Source organism: Stegostoma tigrinum, chromosome 4, assembly GCF_030684315.1.
Source record: "Stegostoma tigrinum isolate sSteTig4 chromosome 4, sSteTig4.hap1, whole genome shotgun sequence".
Taxonomy (NCBI): Eukaryota; Metazoa; Chordata; class Chondrichthyes; order Orectolobiformes; family Stegostomatidae; genus Stegostoma; species Stegostoma tigrinum.
In genome coordinates, this window is record NC_081357.1 from 36,822,728 (window position 1) to 36,841,362 (window position 18,635).

The 18,635-nt window shown below is 39.4% G+C and overlaps 1 protein-coding gene across 1 annotated transcript in view; it reads left to right on the plus strand.

Moving 5' to 3' along the window:
- ttk (ttk protein kinase) overlaps positions 1-18,635 on the plus strand; it is a 54,591-nt gene that overhangs the window by 27,708 nt on the left and 8,248 nt on the right. Inside the window, exons 11-19 of the mRNA XM_048530337.2 lie at positions 890-1,071; positions 8,060-8,205; positions 8,323-8,494; positions 8,595-8,687; positions 10,237-10,394; positions 13,771-13,922; positions 14,515-14,639; positions 16,445-16,522; positions 17,054-17,230. Of these exons, the coding sequence (XP_048386294.1) occupies positions 890-1,071; positions 8,060-8,205; positions 8,323-8,494; positions 8,595-8,687; positions 10,237-10,394; positions 13,771-13,922; positions 14,515-14,639; positions 16,445-16,522; positions 17,054-17,230 (1,283 nt within the window). The remainder of the gene's footprint in view (positions 1-889; positions 1,072-8,059; positions 8,206-8,322; positions 8,495-8,594; positions 8,688-10,236; positions 10,395-13,770; positions 13,923-14,514; positions 14,640-16,444; positions 16,523-17,053; positions 17,231-18,635) is intronic.

The window sequence follows — 18,635 nt, forward strand, 5'->3', positions numbered from 1 at the left end:
CGTCATCATACCTCTGGGAACATGACTGGAATTGGCTTGCTGTACTTACAAAGATAAACAATTAATTAGATACAGAATAAAAGATCCATTTGAAAGTTCAAAGATTGCAAACTGATGACTAGATTCCTTGTGAGTTTTCTGTGGTGTATTGCATTTTATCTGAGTACTCTGGTTAGTATACAGCATTGTATCATTGAGATGACTACTATTTATGTTACAACGGTGGCTAAACTTCAAAAATACTTAACTGAGATTGGCATAAATCATTCTGGGACACCCCAACATTGTGAAAGGCGCTATCTGAATACCTATCTTACTCATATGTAACGATGTATCCTCATATAACGATACTCAGGTTCTACGAAGTTATTTTCTCCTTTTTTTTTGAAGGGTGATTTTAAGACCAAGATGATGAGCAGTCTGTCAGAACGACTAGAGTAAACAGCTTGAGAAGGCTTGTTTTTTTTTGACATTTGGAAAAATAGAAGCAGCCTGAATGGATGTGGTCCAGCTCTCTCAGAACCAGGATTTTTAGTTTTTAATTTTTAAGCAGTTGCTTAAAGTGAAATCTGTTTTTACCCTTTCTTGGTTACGGCCAAAAACTGTCATCCTTCTAGAAGCTGGTGTTCATGGGTTTTGAAGGTGTTGTGTAAGGAGACTTGATGAGCTTGGTGGAAAATCAATACAGGCAGCATTTCAGGGTATGGGATCAAAATGTTCTCATTAAGAATCCGGCTACATTGATATCAGCTTATAAGCAAATTTGAAGGTTAATTTGACAGACTTTAATTTTTCTCTTTCTACTGAACTTTTTCATTGGTCTCCTCGCCCATTTAGCAATCTTTGAATAAGAACAAAGGTAAGAAATTTGACCTTTTTTGTCTTGCAGCTGCTCCTGATCATATTAAGCAAGACAACTGTGAACTAAAATCTGCTAACTTGAAGAAAAACGGCTTAAAGGAATCCAAGATGCACACTGTTGAAGTGATAAAGAAACAAGGTTGTTTTGCTGGAGAAGCTGTCAAAGGAAAAGAAATATTTGGCTGCGCTTTTGCTCACATTTCACCTGAGGTGACCTGCCTTTTTTAAAAGTTGTACTTTGTGAAGCATTTTGTAGTCCTCTATGTTTTAATTAAATACTTCACCTCTACTCAATACCCACATACATACACTTCCTCTTGTTACTCTGCCTGCACAGATCTACTGCTTTTATTAGCTTTGTGTCATCTGGAAATTTAGACACCTGCATTTGTGACCCTAAGCCCAAGCCCAAGACTATTTATGAGATCATTTAAACAAATGATTTTTCAAAGCTGATCTATGGAATTTTGTGCAACAGTCTCCCAAGATGGTAATACCTGTAACATTACCATTGAGTTCTATTAGTCAACTTGTAAAGGATTCATTGTAAAATATTTCAACTAGTTCCAACCTTTGGCACAGTATTTTTCTTTCCTGGTGAATTGTATCTTAAAACTCCTACTGGTCGAGACACTCTGCAGTCATTACCTCATCTGTTAAGTTCCTTTGTCAGAACCTTAAAGAAAATTAGTAACCAGGACCCCAGCTATTCATAATATAGATTAATGATTTAAATGTGGAAAGTAAATGTAATATCTCAAAGTTTGTAGCTGACACACAGCTGGACTGAAAGGTGAGCTATAAGAAGGGTGCAGAGATGTTAGTGTGATTTGTACAGGCTGATTTCTACAGAATACAAAATGCAGTAATTTGCAGTATAATGTAGATAAGTGTGAGGTTATCTACTTTGGTAGGCTGAAGTTGAGAGACGGAATGTTCAATGAGACCTGGATGTCTTGATGCACCAGTTGCTGATAGTTGGCATAGATGTGCTGCAGGCAGTAAAGAAGGCAAAGTATATGTTGGCCCTCATTTTGAGTACAGAAACAGGAAATGTACAGGGCATTGGTGAGGCCTCATCGGGAATATTTTGTGCAGCTTTGGTGTCCTTATCTGTAGAAAGATTTCCTTTCTATAGAAGGAGTGAAGTGAAGGCTTACCAAATTAATTGCTGGATGGCAGGACCGTATGAGGAGAGATTGAGTTAGTTAGCATTGTGTTTACTAAGGTTAGAAGAATACGGAGGGATCTCATAGATTTCTATAAAATTAGATGCAGGAAGAATGTTCCTGATGGTACGTGAGTCCAGAACCAGGGGTCACAGTTTGAAGATAAGGGATAAATCTTTAGGACTGAGATGAAGAGAAATTTTCTCACCCAAAGAGTGGCTCTTTTTATACCTGTCTATCACCCTCTCTCTTCGTCATTATCACATTCTCTCACCCCCTCTCTTCCACTGTATCTCTGTTACTCTACCTCTGCACAACTTACAAACTGCTTGCCTCCGTCCCTCAATGCCACTCTCTCACTCTGTCTGATTAAATAGCATTTCCCAATTATAGCTGATTTCATGAAGAGAGGATCTATGTAATCTAAATTACTTCACTTCTGGATTAGTTGAGTCACAACCAGACTACAGAGAGTGAAAGGGTGGGGTTCGGAATGGAACACAAGCCTGGAATCTAATCGAGGGACTCAGGGTGGGTTATATACGGAATTACAAATACCTGGGAGGGAGTTACAGACTGGAATCTAATCGAGGGGGTTCAGGGTGGGCTATATACAGAATAACAGATACCTGGGAGGGAGTCTCAGACTGGAATCTAATTGAAGGGTTCAGGGTGGGTTATTAGGTTATACCTTATCACATCTCACTACTGTAGGAAGTGGTTGAGGCCGAAGCATTGTGTTTTCAAAAGGGAGGTAAATTTAGCACTTGTGGCTTAAGAGATCAATGGATATGAGGGGAGGGTGGGCTTCGGGGTTTTGAGCTTGTTGATCAGCCGCGATCATAATAGCTTGAGTGGGTTCAATTGGCCTACTCTTCCTTTCTTCTACATTTCTTTGTTTAATTTGGCGGACATGATCTCCCCTGCATGAAGCAATATTGGCTATATTTCAGAATTTTCTATTGAGAAGTTTTTTTTTAAATGATCGGGTCCTTAAAAGCACAGCCAATATCTAGTTTTGTAAGTCTTCAGCTACCGTTCTTACAGCAATGATTATAAATCTGTCTTTCTCCAGGCATACCCATTACTTTCTAATTACTGCAATTTTGTTTGGAGTTTTTGCTATTTTCTAACTTAGTTCATTAAGGGCATGCTCTTGCACTTCTTCTTTCATCCTCTTTGGAATTGAATCAGTCTCCTTAATAAAAGCCAAAACACTTCTTTTCATGGTCTTGCAAGGTGATCTTGCTCTAAGTGGCTCCATTCCTCCTTGTACTTTTCTTTGTCTTTGTGTACTAAACTTTCAACTAACTTTCTTTTCATTTCCTACCTGGAATATTGTGCAGTTTTTGGTATCTTACCTAAGAAAGGATCTACTTGCCACGGAGGGAGTCTAGTGGAGATTTACGAGGCTGATATCTGGGATGGCAGGCCTGTCGTATCTTGAGAGTTTGGTTCGACTGACCCTGTATTCACTACACTTTAGAGTGAAAGATGATTTATTGAAATGTATGCCATTCTACCACAACTTGACAGCATAGGTACGAAGATGTTTTCCCTGATTGGGGAAACTAAAACCAGAGGACAAAGTCTTGGGATATGGGGTAGACCATTTAGGACTGAGATCAGAATTTTATTCCCTCAAAGGGTAGTGAACCCTTTGCAGTTCTCTACCACAGAAGGCTGTGGAGGCCAAATCACAGAATATATTCAGGAAAGCAATGGATATTTTAGATTTTAAAGGCATCAGGAGATATTGGGTAGGAGGCATGGAGCGCAGGGAAGCAGGCATATATAGCATTGAAATAAAGGGTCAGCTATGCTCGAACTGAAATGGTGGAGCAAGCTCAAATGACATACTTCTCCATACCCCTCCAAACCCATCCTGGGGTTTGTTTCTATTTTTCTTTCTAAATGCAGTTACAAATTTTTTTTATCACTGGTAAGTTCCGTACAATTCCTGTTTTTTTAAAAATTCATTTGTAGACATGAGAGTCAGTGGCTGGCCAGCATTTATTGCCCGTCCCCAGTTACCTTTGAGAAGGCGATGGTGAGCTACCTTCTTGAACTGCTGCTGTCCATGTGCTATCGGTTGACCCACAATACCCTTAGGGAGGCAATTCCAAGATTTTGACACAGCAACAGTGAAGGAATGGTGATATATATCAGATTAAGGATGGTCCATGGTTTTGAGGAAAACATCAACAGGTGGTGTTAAATCCATCTTGATTCTTTAGTGTTTTCCTTCATGGCCATATTTTTCATTTTAAATTAGTTGGTTATCCCATTCAAATGAGCAGGGATACCTTTTTAAGTGTGGTAACTTTGCTTTGTATGTACATTGATACTTTGTATTCAGAGCCACTTCCTAGAAGTAACTTCACAGATTCACCTCACAGTCGAATATATACTTGAGATAATGGGAACTGCAGATGCTGGAGAATTCCAAGATAATAAAATGTGAGGCTGGATGAACACAGCAGGCCAAGCAGCATCTCAGGAGCACAAAAGCTGACGTTTCGGGCCTAGACCCTTCATCAGAGAGGGGGATGGGGAGAGGGAACTGGAATAAATAGGGAGAGAGGGGGAGGCCGTCCGAAGATGGAGAGTAAAGAAGATAGGTGGAGAGAGTGTAGGTGGGGAGGTAGGGAGGGGATAGGTCAGTCCGGGGAAGACGGACAGGTCAAGGAGGTGGGATGAGGTTAGTAGGTAGGAGATGGAGGTGCGGCTTGGGGTGGGAGGAAGGGATGGGTGAGAGGAAGAACCGGTTAGGGAGGCAGAGACAGGTTGGACTGGTTTTGGGATGCAGTGGGTGGGGGGGAAGAGCTGGGCTGGTTGTGTGGTGCAGTGGGGGGAGGGGCCCAGATGTCCAAGTTCTTTCAGGACCGCAACTTTCCCCCCACAGTGATCGAGAACGCCCTTGACTGCGTCTCCCGTATTTCCCGCAACACATCCCTCGCACCCCGCCCCCGCCACAACCGCCCCAAGAGGATCCCCCTCGTTCTCACACACCACCCTACCAACCTCCGGATACAACGCATTATCCTCCAACACTTCCGCCATTTACAATCCGACCCCACCACCCAAGACATTTTTCCATTCCATCCCCTCCCCTGTCTGCTTTCCGGAGAGACCACTCTCTCCGTGACTCCCTTGTTCGCTCCACACTGCCCTCCAACCCCACCACACCCGGCTCCTTCCCCTGCAACCGCAGGAAATGCTACACTTGTCCCCACACCTCCTCCCTCACCCCCATCCCAGGCCCCAAGATGATATTCCACATTAAGCAGAGGTTCACCTGCACATCTGCCAATGTGGTATACTGCATCCACTGTACCTGGTGCGGCTTCCTCTACATTGGGGAAACCAGCGGAGGCTTGGGGACCGCTTTGCAGAACACCTCTGCTCAGTTCGCAACAAACAACTGCACCTCCCAGTCGCAAACCATTTCCACTCCCCCTCCCATTCTCTAGATGACATGTCCATCATGGGCCTCCTGCACTGCCACAATGATGCCACCCGAAGGTTGCAGGAACAGCAACTCATATTCCGCCTGGGAACCCTGCAGCCATATGGTATCAATGTGGACTTCACCAGTTTCAAAATCTCCCCTTCCCCTACTGCATCCCTAAACCAGCCCAGTTCGTCCCCTCCCCCTACTGCACCACACAACCAGCCCAGCTCTTCCCCCCCCCACCCACTGCATCCCAAAACCAGTCCAACCTGTCTCAGCCTCCCTAGCCGGTTCTTCCTCTCACCCATCCCTTCCTCCCACCCCAAGCCGCACCCCTAGCTACCTACTAACCTCATCCCACCTCCTTGACCTGTCCGTCTTCCCTGGACTGACCTCCCTACCTCCCCATCTACACTCTCTCCACCTATCTTCTTTACTCTCCATCTTCGGTCCGCCTCCCCCTCTCTCCCTATTTATTCCAGAGCCGAATATATACTTGTTGGGTTATTGCTGGCCAGAGTTCTGAACTGCTAGTTTCTTCTAATTTAATTGTATTTTTATCATTCCTGCACTCTTTGGAATGTCACTGTTTGAAAGTGGTTTGTAAAAGAAGTAAATGTGAGCTGCGAGCTGCCGGGAAGAATGGCGAAGGCGTATTTAACTGAGCCTTTCAAGAGGATATTGGATGATTTTATTTTTTCAATAGAAATAACCTGCAAAGGTATGGCATAAGTATGATGTGAGGTGTGATAAGTGTGAGGTTGTCCATTTGATTGGAGGAATGCAAGGACAACTTATGTAAATGTAGAGAAAGTTCAGTTGTTTTGGTGCAGAAGGATCTGTGTTTCCTCGTGCATGAATCGCAAAAAAAAGTACACAGATTCAACCAATGGAATTCATATTCATAGAATTCCCCCAGCTTGGAAACAGCGCAGTATGCCCAATAAATCCGCACAGACCTTCTGAAGAGCATCCCTCTACCCTATCCCTGCATTTCCGGTAGCTGATGCATCTAATTTACACATCGCTGAACGCTATGGGCAATTTAACATGGCCAATATATCCACCTTTCACAGCTTTGGACAATGCGAGGAAACAACAGCACCCACCAGAAGCCCACATAAACACAGGCAGACGCCACACAGACTGTTGCCGGAGGCTGAGATTGAACCTGGGTCCCTGGTGCTGTGAGGCAGCAGTGCAGCCCCTAGGACCCCTGGCATTTATTAATGAAAGAAGGGTGGACTTTTTGGGTGGAAGGGCCTGTTTCCATACTGTAGAGATTCTATGAACAATAGGATATAAAAGTAGGAATGTGTTGCTGCAACTACACAAAGCATTAGTGAGACCACATCTGGAATATTGCACATAAGGTTTCTCCCTTTAGAATCCCTACAATGTGGAAGCAGGCTATTTGGCCCTTTGAGTCCACACTGACCCTCCGAAAAGCATCCCACCCAGGCCCACTCCCCCAATCTATCCGTGCAACCCTTCACTTCTCATGGCTTACCCAGCTAGCATGCACATCCCTAGACACTACAGGCAATTTAGCATAGCTATCTTTGAATTACTGGAGGAAACCCACACAGACATGGGGAGAACGTGCAAACTCCACACAGGCAGTTGCTGAACGATGGAATCAAACCTGGCTCACTGGTGCTATGAGACAACATTTGTAACCACTGGGCCACTGCTATCCTTAACTTGTGGGAGGAGGTGAGGGATGTAGTTGTGTTGGAGGCAGTTGATAGGATGTCCTCTAGATTGATTTCAGAGATGTGGGTCTTTGTCGTGACAAGAGATTAAGCAATTTAGACCGATGCTGTCTGTAGTTTAGAACAACAAGGAAAGTACCTAATTGAGGTATATTAGAAGCTAAAGGAATTGACAAATTGGAAAGGATGTTTCCTCGTGTGGGGCAATCTAGAAAGAGAGGTTATATGGTAGTAAATTTAAAACAGATGAGTAGAAATTACTTCTCCTAAAGGGTTGTGAAATCTAGACCAGACGTGGTGTATGCTGGGACATTGAGTAAATTTAAGGAAGAAATAGACTGTTCTTAATAAGTAATGGGTTGACAGACTATTGACAGCAGGCGGCAAAGTGGAACTGAGGCCAAGAAGTGATCAGCCATGATCATATCAAATGGTGGGGTAGGCTCAAGGGATTGAAATGCCCACTTCTTATGTAAATCTAGGAGATTGCCACTTAATTAAAATGCTAGGAATCTTGCAGACATGAAGGGCTCATTGGCCCCTCTCTGCATTACATAACAATTCTGTGATATAGCAAACACTGGTAATTATAGTTTCTCCATCCTTTCCGTTGAGATTGAGTCATCCCTATTAATCACAATCAAATGCAAATGTTTGTTAATAATCATAATCTAAACTTAACTGGACCACCAATGAAAGTTGGGTTTCATTATCCAGTAGCTTCTCTTTACCAGTTCTCTTGGTGCTAGAAATAGTGTCATGAACATGCATGCAATTCGAATGTCAAAATCCCATTTAGGTTACACAAATTCTGGACTCCCTGTTTTTCATTCTTTAATAGTGTTATTTTGTACATGCAGGCTAATGGACCAATCTTTAATAAGGCTGGTGAAATGCTTGCTCCGAAGAAAATTCCATCCTCTAGTGGTGTTGGTAAAAGTGCAGTTCCAACAGCATCTACTTGTCAGACACCCAGTACCAAGATGTCCAACCATTACACATGCAGGTAATAATTATTTCTGTTGAATACTCGTTTAAGTTATACATTAGCCCTTCTTAAAATATTTCATGATAGTTGTCTTGAATGTAACGTTGAAATTATTTACATTTTTTTTATATAAAGTTCACAGACTCCAGTTGTGACCAAATCTAAACTGGCGCAGGGTTCAACTCCACACAATTTTACACCAGCATCCCAATTTTACACCAGTTTTCCACCTACTCCAGCAACTCCACAACAGCATTACAGTCAGCTCCAACAATATGGATCTTCTCAGCTTGTGCCACAATTAGGGGTAATTGATTGCAAGTTGAATTTTCAATACAGCATGTCAGTTTTAGGTATTTATGAATCTGAATATGAAGTCTTACTTTACATTTGCCACTTTTTTTAAGATTCCAGGTACTTTTGCTGCCAGTGAAACAATCGTGATTAAGGAGAGAGTCTACTCTGTAATAAAATTGCTTGGAACTGGAGGATCAAGTAAGGTAATATTGTGACATTTAATTCCTTTGCTAGGAATTGTTATTTGAAACCAATTAATAGGAATAACACAAAGTAGGGAAAATCTTTTAGAGCAGCACAGGACAATAAGCTTGTATAAAAGAACTTGTAAGAAGTTAAGCTAAATCTTGTAAAAGTTGTGAAAATGAAATTCTATGGGTTTTTTTAAAAATAGTTGCAGGGAGAAAGTAAACTTGGATAATCGTTAAATTCCAAGAGTAGTTCAAAATCAAACTGATTAAAAGCCAGATTTAGGGCTAATATGGAAAGGTTTCTCTTTAGAATGACCACGGCATGGATTAAACACTTGCTGCAGGGACAGTAAAAGCTGTGGAATAATTGAAGAGCTAATTTACTGCTGGAATTGGCGGGGGGCTGAGTACCACCACTCTTTCCATAATTACTTTAAACAGTAGGCTTATTTTAGGTACTATTTTAATATTTCTTGCAAATGTTGGAATTAATGTTGTAGTAGCAACAGTGAATTGGTTAAAATTACATAAAAGAGAGATACTTAAATAATCACAGGTCTTAAAACCAATAAGACATTTAGCAAGGATAAAATGTGTCCTAAATTATTGGTTTTGGATCTTCAAGCCAGGCGCCAGATCTTGCTCATTGATTCTACAAGTATTCTGAGCATTGTTTTAGCTGTGCATTCTCTGTTCCATGCTCTAGAAAATGCTTCATAAACCTCCTGCTCCGGCTCAGTCGTCTTGATTTTACTCTTTTATCACTGGCTTGACCACTCTGCCCAGTGTCAAATGCTTAATCTGTATCAAGCTATTTTTGTCATTGCTAAACTTTGGATTCTGTGTCAAAAATACTATTTAAATTCAAATTAGTGTAGTCCAAAATATTTGGTCAAACATGTGGTGACAACAAAAAACTCATAATAAAGCAAACATTTGAAAAATATTATGGACCAGCCAAGAAAACATGGCTGAATAGTTTCTGATTAAGCAATGTCACCAATGGTGTTGTTCTGTGCCTCTTGTTGAAGCTAGCTATTTTAAGATTGCCTCCGCATTGCTTTGCTCCCTGACCCCACACTGAACTATTCCAGCTCAAGGCCAACTTGATGAAGTTAAAAGCCCTTTCTGATTATTCTGCTTTTTTTAAATAAATATGGAAAAATGACTTTTTCCTGGATCAAGGTTGTACCATTTGAGTAATGTAAGAGATTCTTTCAAAAAAGTAAAACCTAGTTAATGTATTTGATGTTTCATTATTTTCTGTCTCTCCATCCGACACATCCATGCCTGTGCTGTGTAATGAACATAATTGGAAAAGGCAAAGGAAATTTGACAGGTGGAGTGAACTTCTTCAATGTTTTAATCTTTATCAGTTTGGATGTGTTATGACACATGAGGCAGGTGGGGCATGAATCCACACCAATAGTTCAGATATTACCATTGCAGCACAAGATCCTGTACTCTTTTTCTTCTTGAATTTGGTCCTGAATAGAGAAGTGTTTAATTAGAACAAAGAGAAACATTTGTATCCACGAGTAATCTGTTGTCTTCTCGCTAGGTATTCCAAGTACTTGACCAGAAGAAACAACTGTATGCTATTAAACAAGTTAATCTGCAGGATGCAGATGATTTTGCAGTTGCAGGCTACAAAGACGAAATTGAATACTTGAAACGTCTACAGCAACACAGTGACAAAATAATCAAGCTTTTTGACTAGTGAGTTGTTTTTAATCATTTTATTTCCCTTAGTCACTAACTACTCGATGAACTTGAATTCATATTGTTGTATCTCAATAGTTTTCATATCAGAGCCAATAGCGTGCTTGACCAAATGTATAATGTAAAGCAGGGGAGGAAAGTACAAAAGCCAAGAGATTTAGAGACTGAGGTGATTCTGTAGGCTAGAACGCAAACTACTGATGGATCTGTTGCTGAATCAAGCCCGTTGGGATGGGAAGATGGATAACTGGAAAAGTGGATGGAAATTTTCATACAGTGATAGTTTCTGGCAAAACCGTGTATTCTGTGTAAATGAAACTGGGATTTATTTTGGATGCTTTGTCCTGTGAAATTGGTAGTCTTTTTGATAGATATTTGAATTCCTTTTGATGCATCTCCTAGACTGCTGTTAACAGATTATCATACAGATTTAATTTTTAAGCAACCCACTCAATTTCTAAGGACACGCCTTGGTTTTACTATGTTAAAGGTATTGCATAAATGCAGGCTGCTGTTTGAAGTCTTTTGTGAGTTGCTTCTTAAAAATCAGTTTGACTTTTACAACGAAAACTTAGTCATACAGCACAAACCCTTCAGTCCAACTCATTCATGCCGACCAGATGTCCCAATCTGACAGAGCCCCAATTGCCAGCATTTCCCCTCTATCCCTCTAAACTCTTCGTATTCAGATATCCATCCAGGGGCCTTTTGAATGTTGTATTTGTACTTGTCTTCACCACTTCCTCTGGCAGCTTGTCCCATACACACACTACCGTCTGTGAATAAGTTACCCTCAGGACCTTTTTAAATGTTTCCCTCTGACCTTCAACCTATGCCCTCTAGTTTTGGATTCCCCACACCTTACGAAATAGACCTTGTTTATTCATTCTATGCATGCCTTCATGATTTGAAAACTTCTATAAGGTCACCCTCAGCCTCTGCTCCAGGGAAAGTAGTCCCAGCCAATTCAACTTCTCCCCAAAACTTAAACCCTCCAGTCCTGGCAGCACCCTTGTCAATTTCTTCTGCATCCTCTCAAGTTTAAAAACATTCTTCCAAAAGAAGGACAACCAGAACTGTACGCAGTATTCTAAAAGTGGCCTCACCAATGTCCTGTACTGCCACAACATGACACCCCAAACCCATGACCAATGAGAGCAAGTGTGCCAAGTGTCGTCTTCAACATTGTAATGGACCAGACCAAACCCCTCATGATATGCTAAGAAAATAGCCTAGGCTTCAAATTTTTCTTATTTTTAAAGGTAAGTGTAAGGTGTTGTGTTCCAGATGCTAATTGATTGGTCAAACTACCAGTCTTGAAGCAAAATATGCCTCCTTATACTATAGTTAAAATACAAACAAAATAAAGAGGAATTGGAATAATTTAACTCTATTGGAAGTACTTAACAGAATAAATGATTATTTAACCACTAAACAGCAACTGTTATACTATAATAACATTCCAGAAACACACCCTTGACAAAGGTAAATAGTCCAGGAAGTAAGAACCCAGAGAGAAAACACAGTATTGTTGTAGCATGGAGAAATGTATAGCAGCTTCCAAACCCCAACAGCTACTGAAGATTAAACTAAAATCCCAGCTCTGTGGGAGTTCAATGTCACCTCTCCATACTGCTTCTATTGTTCCAACCTTTTTTAAAAAAAAAATTCCCAAGACACCTCAAGCTGTTTACTTCATTGGCTGGGAACAGCTGCTCAACACGTCTGTCTCGACCCTCTCTTCTTTAAAAAACCAGGACAAAATTTGCATCTTAAAACCATAGTATCATCACGCCACCCTGTTTACCTGTGACTCCACTTTCAAGGAACTATACGCCTACCACCCTAGGTCTCTTTGTTTAGCAACACACCTGAGGGCCCTACCATTAACTGTATAAATCCTGTCCTGCTTTGCCTTACCAAAATGTGACTCCTTATATTTGTCGAAATTAAACTCCATCAGCCACTCCTTGACTCATCTCAGCAAAGTCCCGTTGTACTCTGAGATTCTCTTAATATTAAAACTGCAATGAAGTTTGCAAACATCAGTTAATAACCTCTTGCCTTGTAAATTACTGAGCTTTTTGATAAATAACCTCAGTATTTCCACATCTGTATTGCATTAATTTATCTCAGTGTAATAGGATTCATTCTGGCATCCCTGAAGGGAATCAAAATTATCAAAAATTTACAGCCCATAGGAAACTATTCACCCCATAAATATTTGTTATGTCTGAAAATGATGTATCCAATCTAATACCACTTTCCAGCCCTTGCTCACAGTCTTGAAGGTTACCATACTTCAAGAGCGTATTGAAGTGATTTTTAAAATGTGATAAGGGTTTTACCTCTTCCATCCTTTCCGACAGCAAATTTTAGACTCCCACCAACCCCTTGATGTAATTATAATTCTTCAACTCTCTTTTAATCCTCCCACCAATTGGTCTAAATCGCTGCCTCCTGATTCTTGACCTTTGAGATTTTTGGGATTACAATTTACGTTCGCTTATTTGCAAAAATAAAGGATATAGAGCAATGATATCAACTGAGAACTAAAACAATGGTGTAATATGCTTTAAAGGTTTCAAATATCCCATTTCCCTCTGCTAATTTGAAGCATTCCATGCTTTTCCTTCCAACAGTTTTTTTAACCCCAGCTCCATCCTGTTTAGCCAGCACATCTTTCCTCAACTTATGTACTGAGCAATGCAACATACTCAATGGTTCAGTCTCCATTTAAGCAGCCTTTACACCTTGAGAACGATGTTGATCATTTTTATAACTGATATTGCTGTAGCTATTTTTCCATGGGATAAGAATCGTCTTTCCTTTTCAGGTTTCTCCTTGACTTTTTGGGTTATAGATTTTTGATAGGTTTGACCACTTGCATTATATGGCGTAGAGTATTAGATTGTGCTTGATATGTTCCTCAACCCAATTTCCTACTGTTGCACCCTATTCTTTGATAAGCTCATAGGGTGGAAGGGTTTCAACAGAATTCTAGACTATAGTGCCGAGGAATTCATTGCCCATCCATAAGTTCTCTCTCTCTCATTCATGGCCAGCTGCTTAATTTTGTTAAGTTAAACAATTAAATCTGACTAATATAGACATCTATTGTATCTGAATGAAATTAATTGTATTAAGAGGTATTTATTTATCTATTTAGAAAGCCTGGCACTTCAGGTTTGCTTTAGGGAAAAGATAAACTCTCTTTCATTAAAAAATAATTTTTAAAAACTGCAAATGCCAGAAATGTCCTTTTTTTAAAAAACCTGAAAATATTTCAGTCAGTATGTATGTGAAGCTAACACCACTTAATATTTGGTGTATATTAGTTTCACATAATGTGGGTCACTAATTTTTTTTTCAGTGAGGTCACAGAAAATTATATCTATATGGTAATGGAATTGGGAAATGTAGATTTAAACACACTGCTCCGAAGAAAAAAGGTCATCAAGCCGCTAGAGCGCAAACTGTACTGGGAAAACATGTTGGAAGCTGTTCACACAATTCATCAGCATGGTAAGTACTTGTAATACTTTTTTTAATTGAATGGAAAAGTGTTGCAAATGCCAATAATGCTGTTAGCACATCTAAGTGGCTGCTTTTCATGTATGTGCTGAAAGGAGTGTTCTTTGGATAATTGAACCTGGTGAAGTGTGCCTGATTATATAATCTTCATTACCAATGAAATAAGATGTGAGAAACCAAACAGTTGCAAATTAGAGATAACAAAGTGTGAAGCTGGATGAACACACCAGGCCTGCTGTGTTCATCCAGCTTCACACTTTGTTATCTTGGATTCTCCAGCATCTGCAGTTCCCATTATTTCAGAAACAAATTAGAAGTGTTTTCCTGACTGCAGCCATCAAGAAATCCAAGCCTTTCAAACTCAAATTGAGGCATATCTCCATCAATAAGTAAAACCTCTAAGAGATTTCTCTATTGTACAAAATACACTCCTGAATGATATGAACAACATCATGCATTTAGTCAAGAAAACATTTTATTTGTCTTATTTTCCAGATGCATTGAATGTTAGGAATATGTAGGCTTTGTAATTTCTTCCCCATTCCATGAGAAATCTTAATGGATATGTTTTTTTTTCTTTTAGGCATTATTCACAGTGACTTGAAACCAGCCAATTTTCTGGTTGTTGATGGAATGCTGAAATTGATAGATTTTGGTATTGCTAACGAGATACAGCCAGATGTGACCAGTATTAGTAAAGATGCTCTGGTGAGTTATAGATGTGTTGTGTTATGCTGACTTCAGAAAAGATCTGTGGTTTGATCAAGCTTCTGGTGTTGAAAGAAGTTTCATTAATAGTTCGATTTTTGGTTTGTTGAGAGAAACAGACTGAGTAAATAATACAGTCTGAATGCTATTAGTTTTCTTACAATTAGGATAAAATCAAATCCAGACTGAGGATGGAAAAACTGTCTTCAACTAGCTTACATTAGCAAAAAGAAATTACTTTTAGTGGTTAAACTGCATCCAGTGGCTACAGGAATATTTGTTTTGGTCATAAATGAGAACCAAGCCTTCTGCATCTTGTTGCAATAAAGATTTGAGACCATCTTTAAAATTCCAATCTTGCATGTTAACTGCCAACTTTCTTAAACAGTGGAATTGAACATTCTGAGACAGCTTACTTCAGATTGAAGGCTAAGCTGCAGCAGCAATCTATGAACAATATCTTTGCACATTAACAATTGCTTTTCGATGAGAAATTTCATTTTAATAAAACAAAACTTGTGCATTCTGCTGTGTCCCAAGTGAAATATTCGAGGAAAGATTCTGACTGAGCAGATTCCTGGTATTGAATCCCCAAACCACCCCTCTGATAAGAAAACATCTTATTTTATGATCAAAGGAGATTGACCTTAACGTTTGTGTGTCTAGCATGGTGTTCCGAAAGCTGCTGGAAAAATGCTATTTGCTACCATCACCAGTGACTGTATTCCCTTCTACTGAATACCTGATAGGAACTGGCAAAACAGTTGGAAGTAACTCAACTAATCTCAGGGTGTGCAGAAGTGCCAATTAAAACTTTGTGTAAAATAGTTTCATAGACCTTAAACCTGAGGGTTAAAACAAAAGTAGAAGTTCATAGCACACCATCCTTGCTTATTAGCATGTGTATTGCAGATTTGGCTAATATATTTTTTTCTAACATATGTACCTGAAATCTTGCAGTCCTTCCATTGAAAGTGCCTTAAGCTTTTTTGTTTCCCTTTTAAGGTAAATATGGTGTTTAAGGTTTTGAGTCGTATAGGGAGGGAGAGAGCAGGAGAGACTAAAATTTTTTGAGACTTCTTTTAATATTGCTTATTTTCATTGAAAATGAAAAGTCCCTTTTTAGGAAAAGTCAGCACTTGTACTCAGTAATTGATTCAATAAAGCAGTACTTTTCCCTTTTTCTCTTGCTGGGAAGAAATCTTTGAGGGACAACTTGGAGCTCAGATATTTGGATAATAGCCATGTCGCAGATCCAAATAAGCTGAATTTATATTGAAGCAATCAGTAAGTGTGGTACCACTAGCTGTGCGCTTTTTCATCAAGCTTTGTTGACTTGAGCATTTTGCCGTGCAGTGTCTGAAGTCAATCTAAAGTTGCAGGCCTTCACTGACTACCACATATTTGTGCTTTAGATCAGGTGATTGAGAATAATGTATTCTAGGTAGGTCTTTCTCTTTTTATAGCATAGAATCCAGGTGCGAGCTTCTCTCCAAATCAAACTGGTCTGGTGAGGCTAGAAGCAGCAATTGTGCAGTTTTTAATTCATTACAAATTTTTATCTGGTTGGATGTTTTAGTGTATTGGTAATGTCCTTTTAGCCACAAACACAAACTCTACCTCCGCTCAAAACTAATCTGATTTGAGGGAAGTTAGCGAGAAGTCATATACAGTCACTTTTAGTACTATATGAAGGAATTCTGAAGTCAAAATCTGGAAATTATTTTTTTTGACAGCAACATATTAATGTTTTTTAAACTTGATTGAAATAACAATTTCTGAATACTAATATACTTGCTTCCCAGGTTGGCACATTAAATTTCATGGCTCCCGAGACGATTAAGGATACATTTTCTAATGGTGAAAACAGATCAAAGTCCAAGGTCAGAACTGTTTCTTGAATAAGATGTATATTAAAATGGATATTTAAAATATTGCTTGATTGCTACTGCCCAAACTGGAAGAATCTGTTGTCCTCCAAACGTTTTGAAATTGAACTGCTGGTTTACCGCAAATAAAAGTACCAAATGAGATTTGAGAAATATCACAGGATACACCGTAGGAAGATCATTGCTGGCAGAGTGCATACTCTAGTCAGTGGCAGGGATGCAGAGAAAACGATGATTGAGACTTTTGCAGCCAAGTATATAGACAAAGATCAAAGTTTAGTATAATTGGGATATCTGTGGGTACATTAAGTGGGGAAGAAATTTAATGGAGTATGTAGGGAGTACATATTTGGTGGGGAGGGGTGAAATAGCACGAGAGATAGAAATAGAAAAGCTTGCGACATGAGAAATAGCTGTTGGGCTGTTTTCTAGATTGTGAAATCTCACCTCTAACTGACTGTACTAACATGTTTCTGGCCAGTGCATGGTATAACGCTTCAAATTTCATTGTACATCTTATTGCAGATCAGTCCAAAGAGTGATGTATGGTCCCTCGGCTGTATCTTGTATTACATGACTTATGGGAAGACTCCATTTCAGCACCTTACAAACCATATCAGCAAACTGCAGGCTATTACAGATCCAAACTATGAAATAAAATTCCCTGTCATTTCAGAAACAGATCTTCTTGATGTACTGAAGGTACACATTGTTCTGTCAAACAACTTTTTAAAACAATACAATTTTAAATTATCTTAAAATTCAAACTTGAGTAGAGGAGAAAATGTTGATGTAAACATCTTTGTGTTTGAGAGCAGGCAACTTTTAAGTTATTTTGGTTACAGCCAATGAATTTGATGTGGTTTAGAAAAAATACTGGATCTGGTGCAGTGGGGTAAAATCCTAGACCTGAAGGTAAGCATAATGAAGGCAGAAGATGCTGGTGCTGGGCGTCGAAGCCGGACAGCAGAGAAACTTGAGTAATGTAATCAAACTTGTCATCCCGTCAAAAAAAAGCACCATGGCTACCAGAATTGGATATTCAGGCAAACCAGAATTGAGGCTAATCTGTATTACTCATAAATGGTGGAAACTTCGTGACCAGTAGCTGAAATGCTAAGTCTTAGTACTTTTGTAAATGTTTGCATTCCAATTTTCAATGAGTTACTTAGAAAATACAAAGTGGCAACAGGGCATTCAGACCAGTGAATCCATATTGTTTATTCACCTATGGCAACAATCCTCTTGTGCCTACTATATTACCGTATTCCTTTCCCCATTTCCTGCAAAAGGCAGTTGAGTGGTTTACTACTTTATTCCTCCTTTTTACAAGGACTTTCAAAGTTATTGACAGCTTACGGCATTGATTTCTCATGAAAGACCTGAGAAATGAGTAGTTGATAATAATGAGGAGACAACGATGTTTCCATTCATCGATAACAAACTAAGGAAATTTAAATGTTTTTAAAGTAGAAGATATTTATCTGATGAACATGGAAATTCCATTTTGAGAGAGTGAAGAATGCTGTATTTCAAATTCTCAAACTGTGAAGATGCAATTTGGAAGCATTTCTGCTTGCGATGTGTTTTTGAAGCATGGGATGATTTACTGCACAAAGTAGTTAAAGCGGAGATAGTTGCATCTTTTACAGGATAAGTCGATAAATATTTGAAGTAGGTGAAGACCCATGTCTAGTGAAATTCTAAGTGGTAGTAGGTTTAGTTTTAAATCTGTCTAATGAAGATCCAGCGCTAAAGACATGGATCAACTAGCCAGCTTCTGAACTATAAATATCTGCGGCTCTAAGTCACAACTGCCTAGGTTTGAGTCTCATCTGTTTGCTGGAGTGAAAAGGAAAAAGCACACTTGACTTCGTACTTCAAAATATGTACATTCTTGAATGGTGCAATAAAAGCCCATGTTTAATATTGTAATTTAATCAATAAAGAAAGTAAAATCAATGCAGCGATCCTTTAATTTACTGCATGAGTTGTGAAACTGCATTAAGTCTTTTGAGGTTGGAATTTGATGTCATGACTGAACTTTCCATCTAAAAAGTTATGTAATGTGATTAAATGTCTTGCGGTGTGGTTCCTTCTACTACAA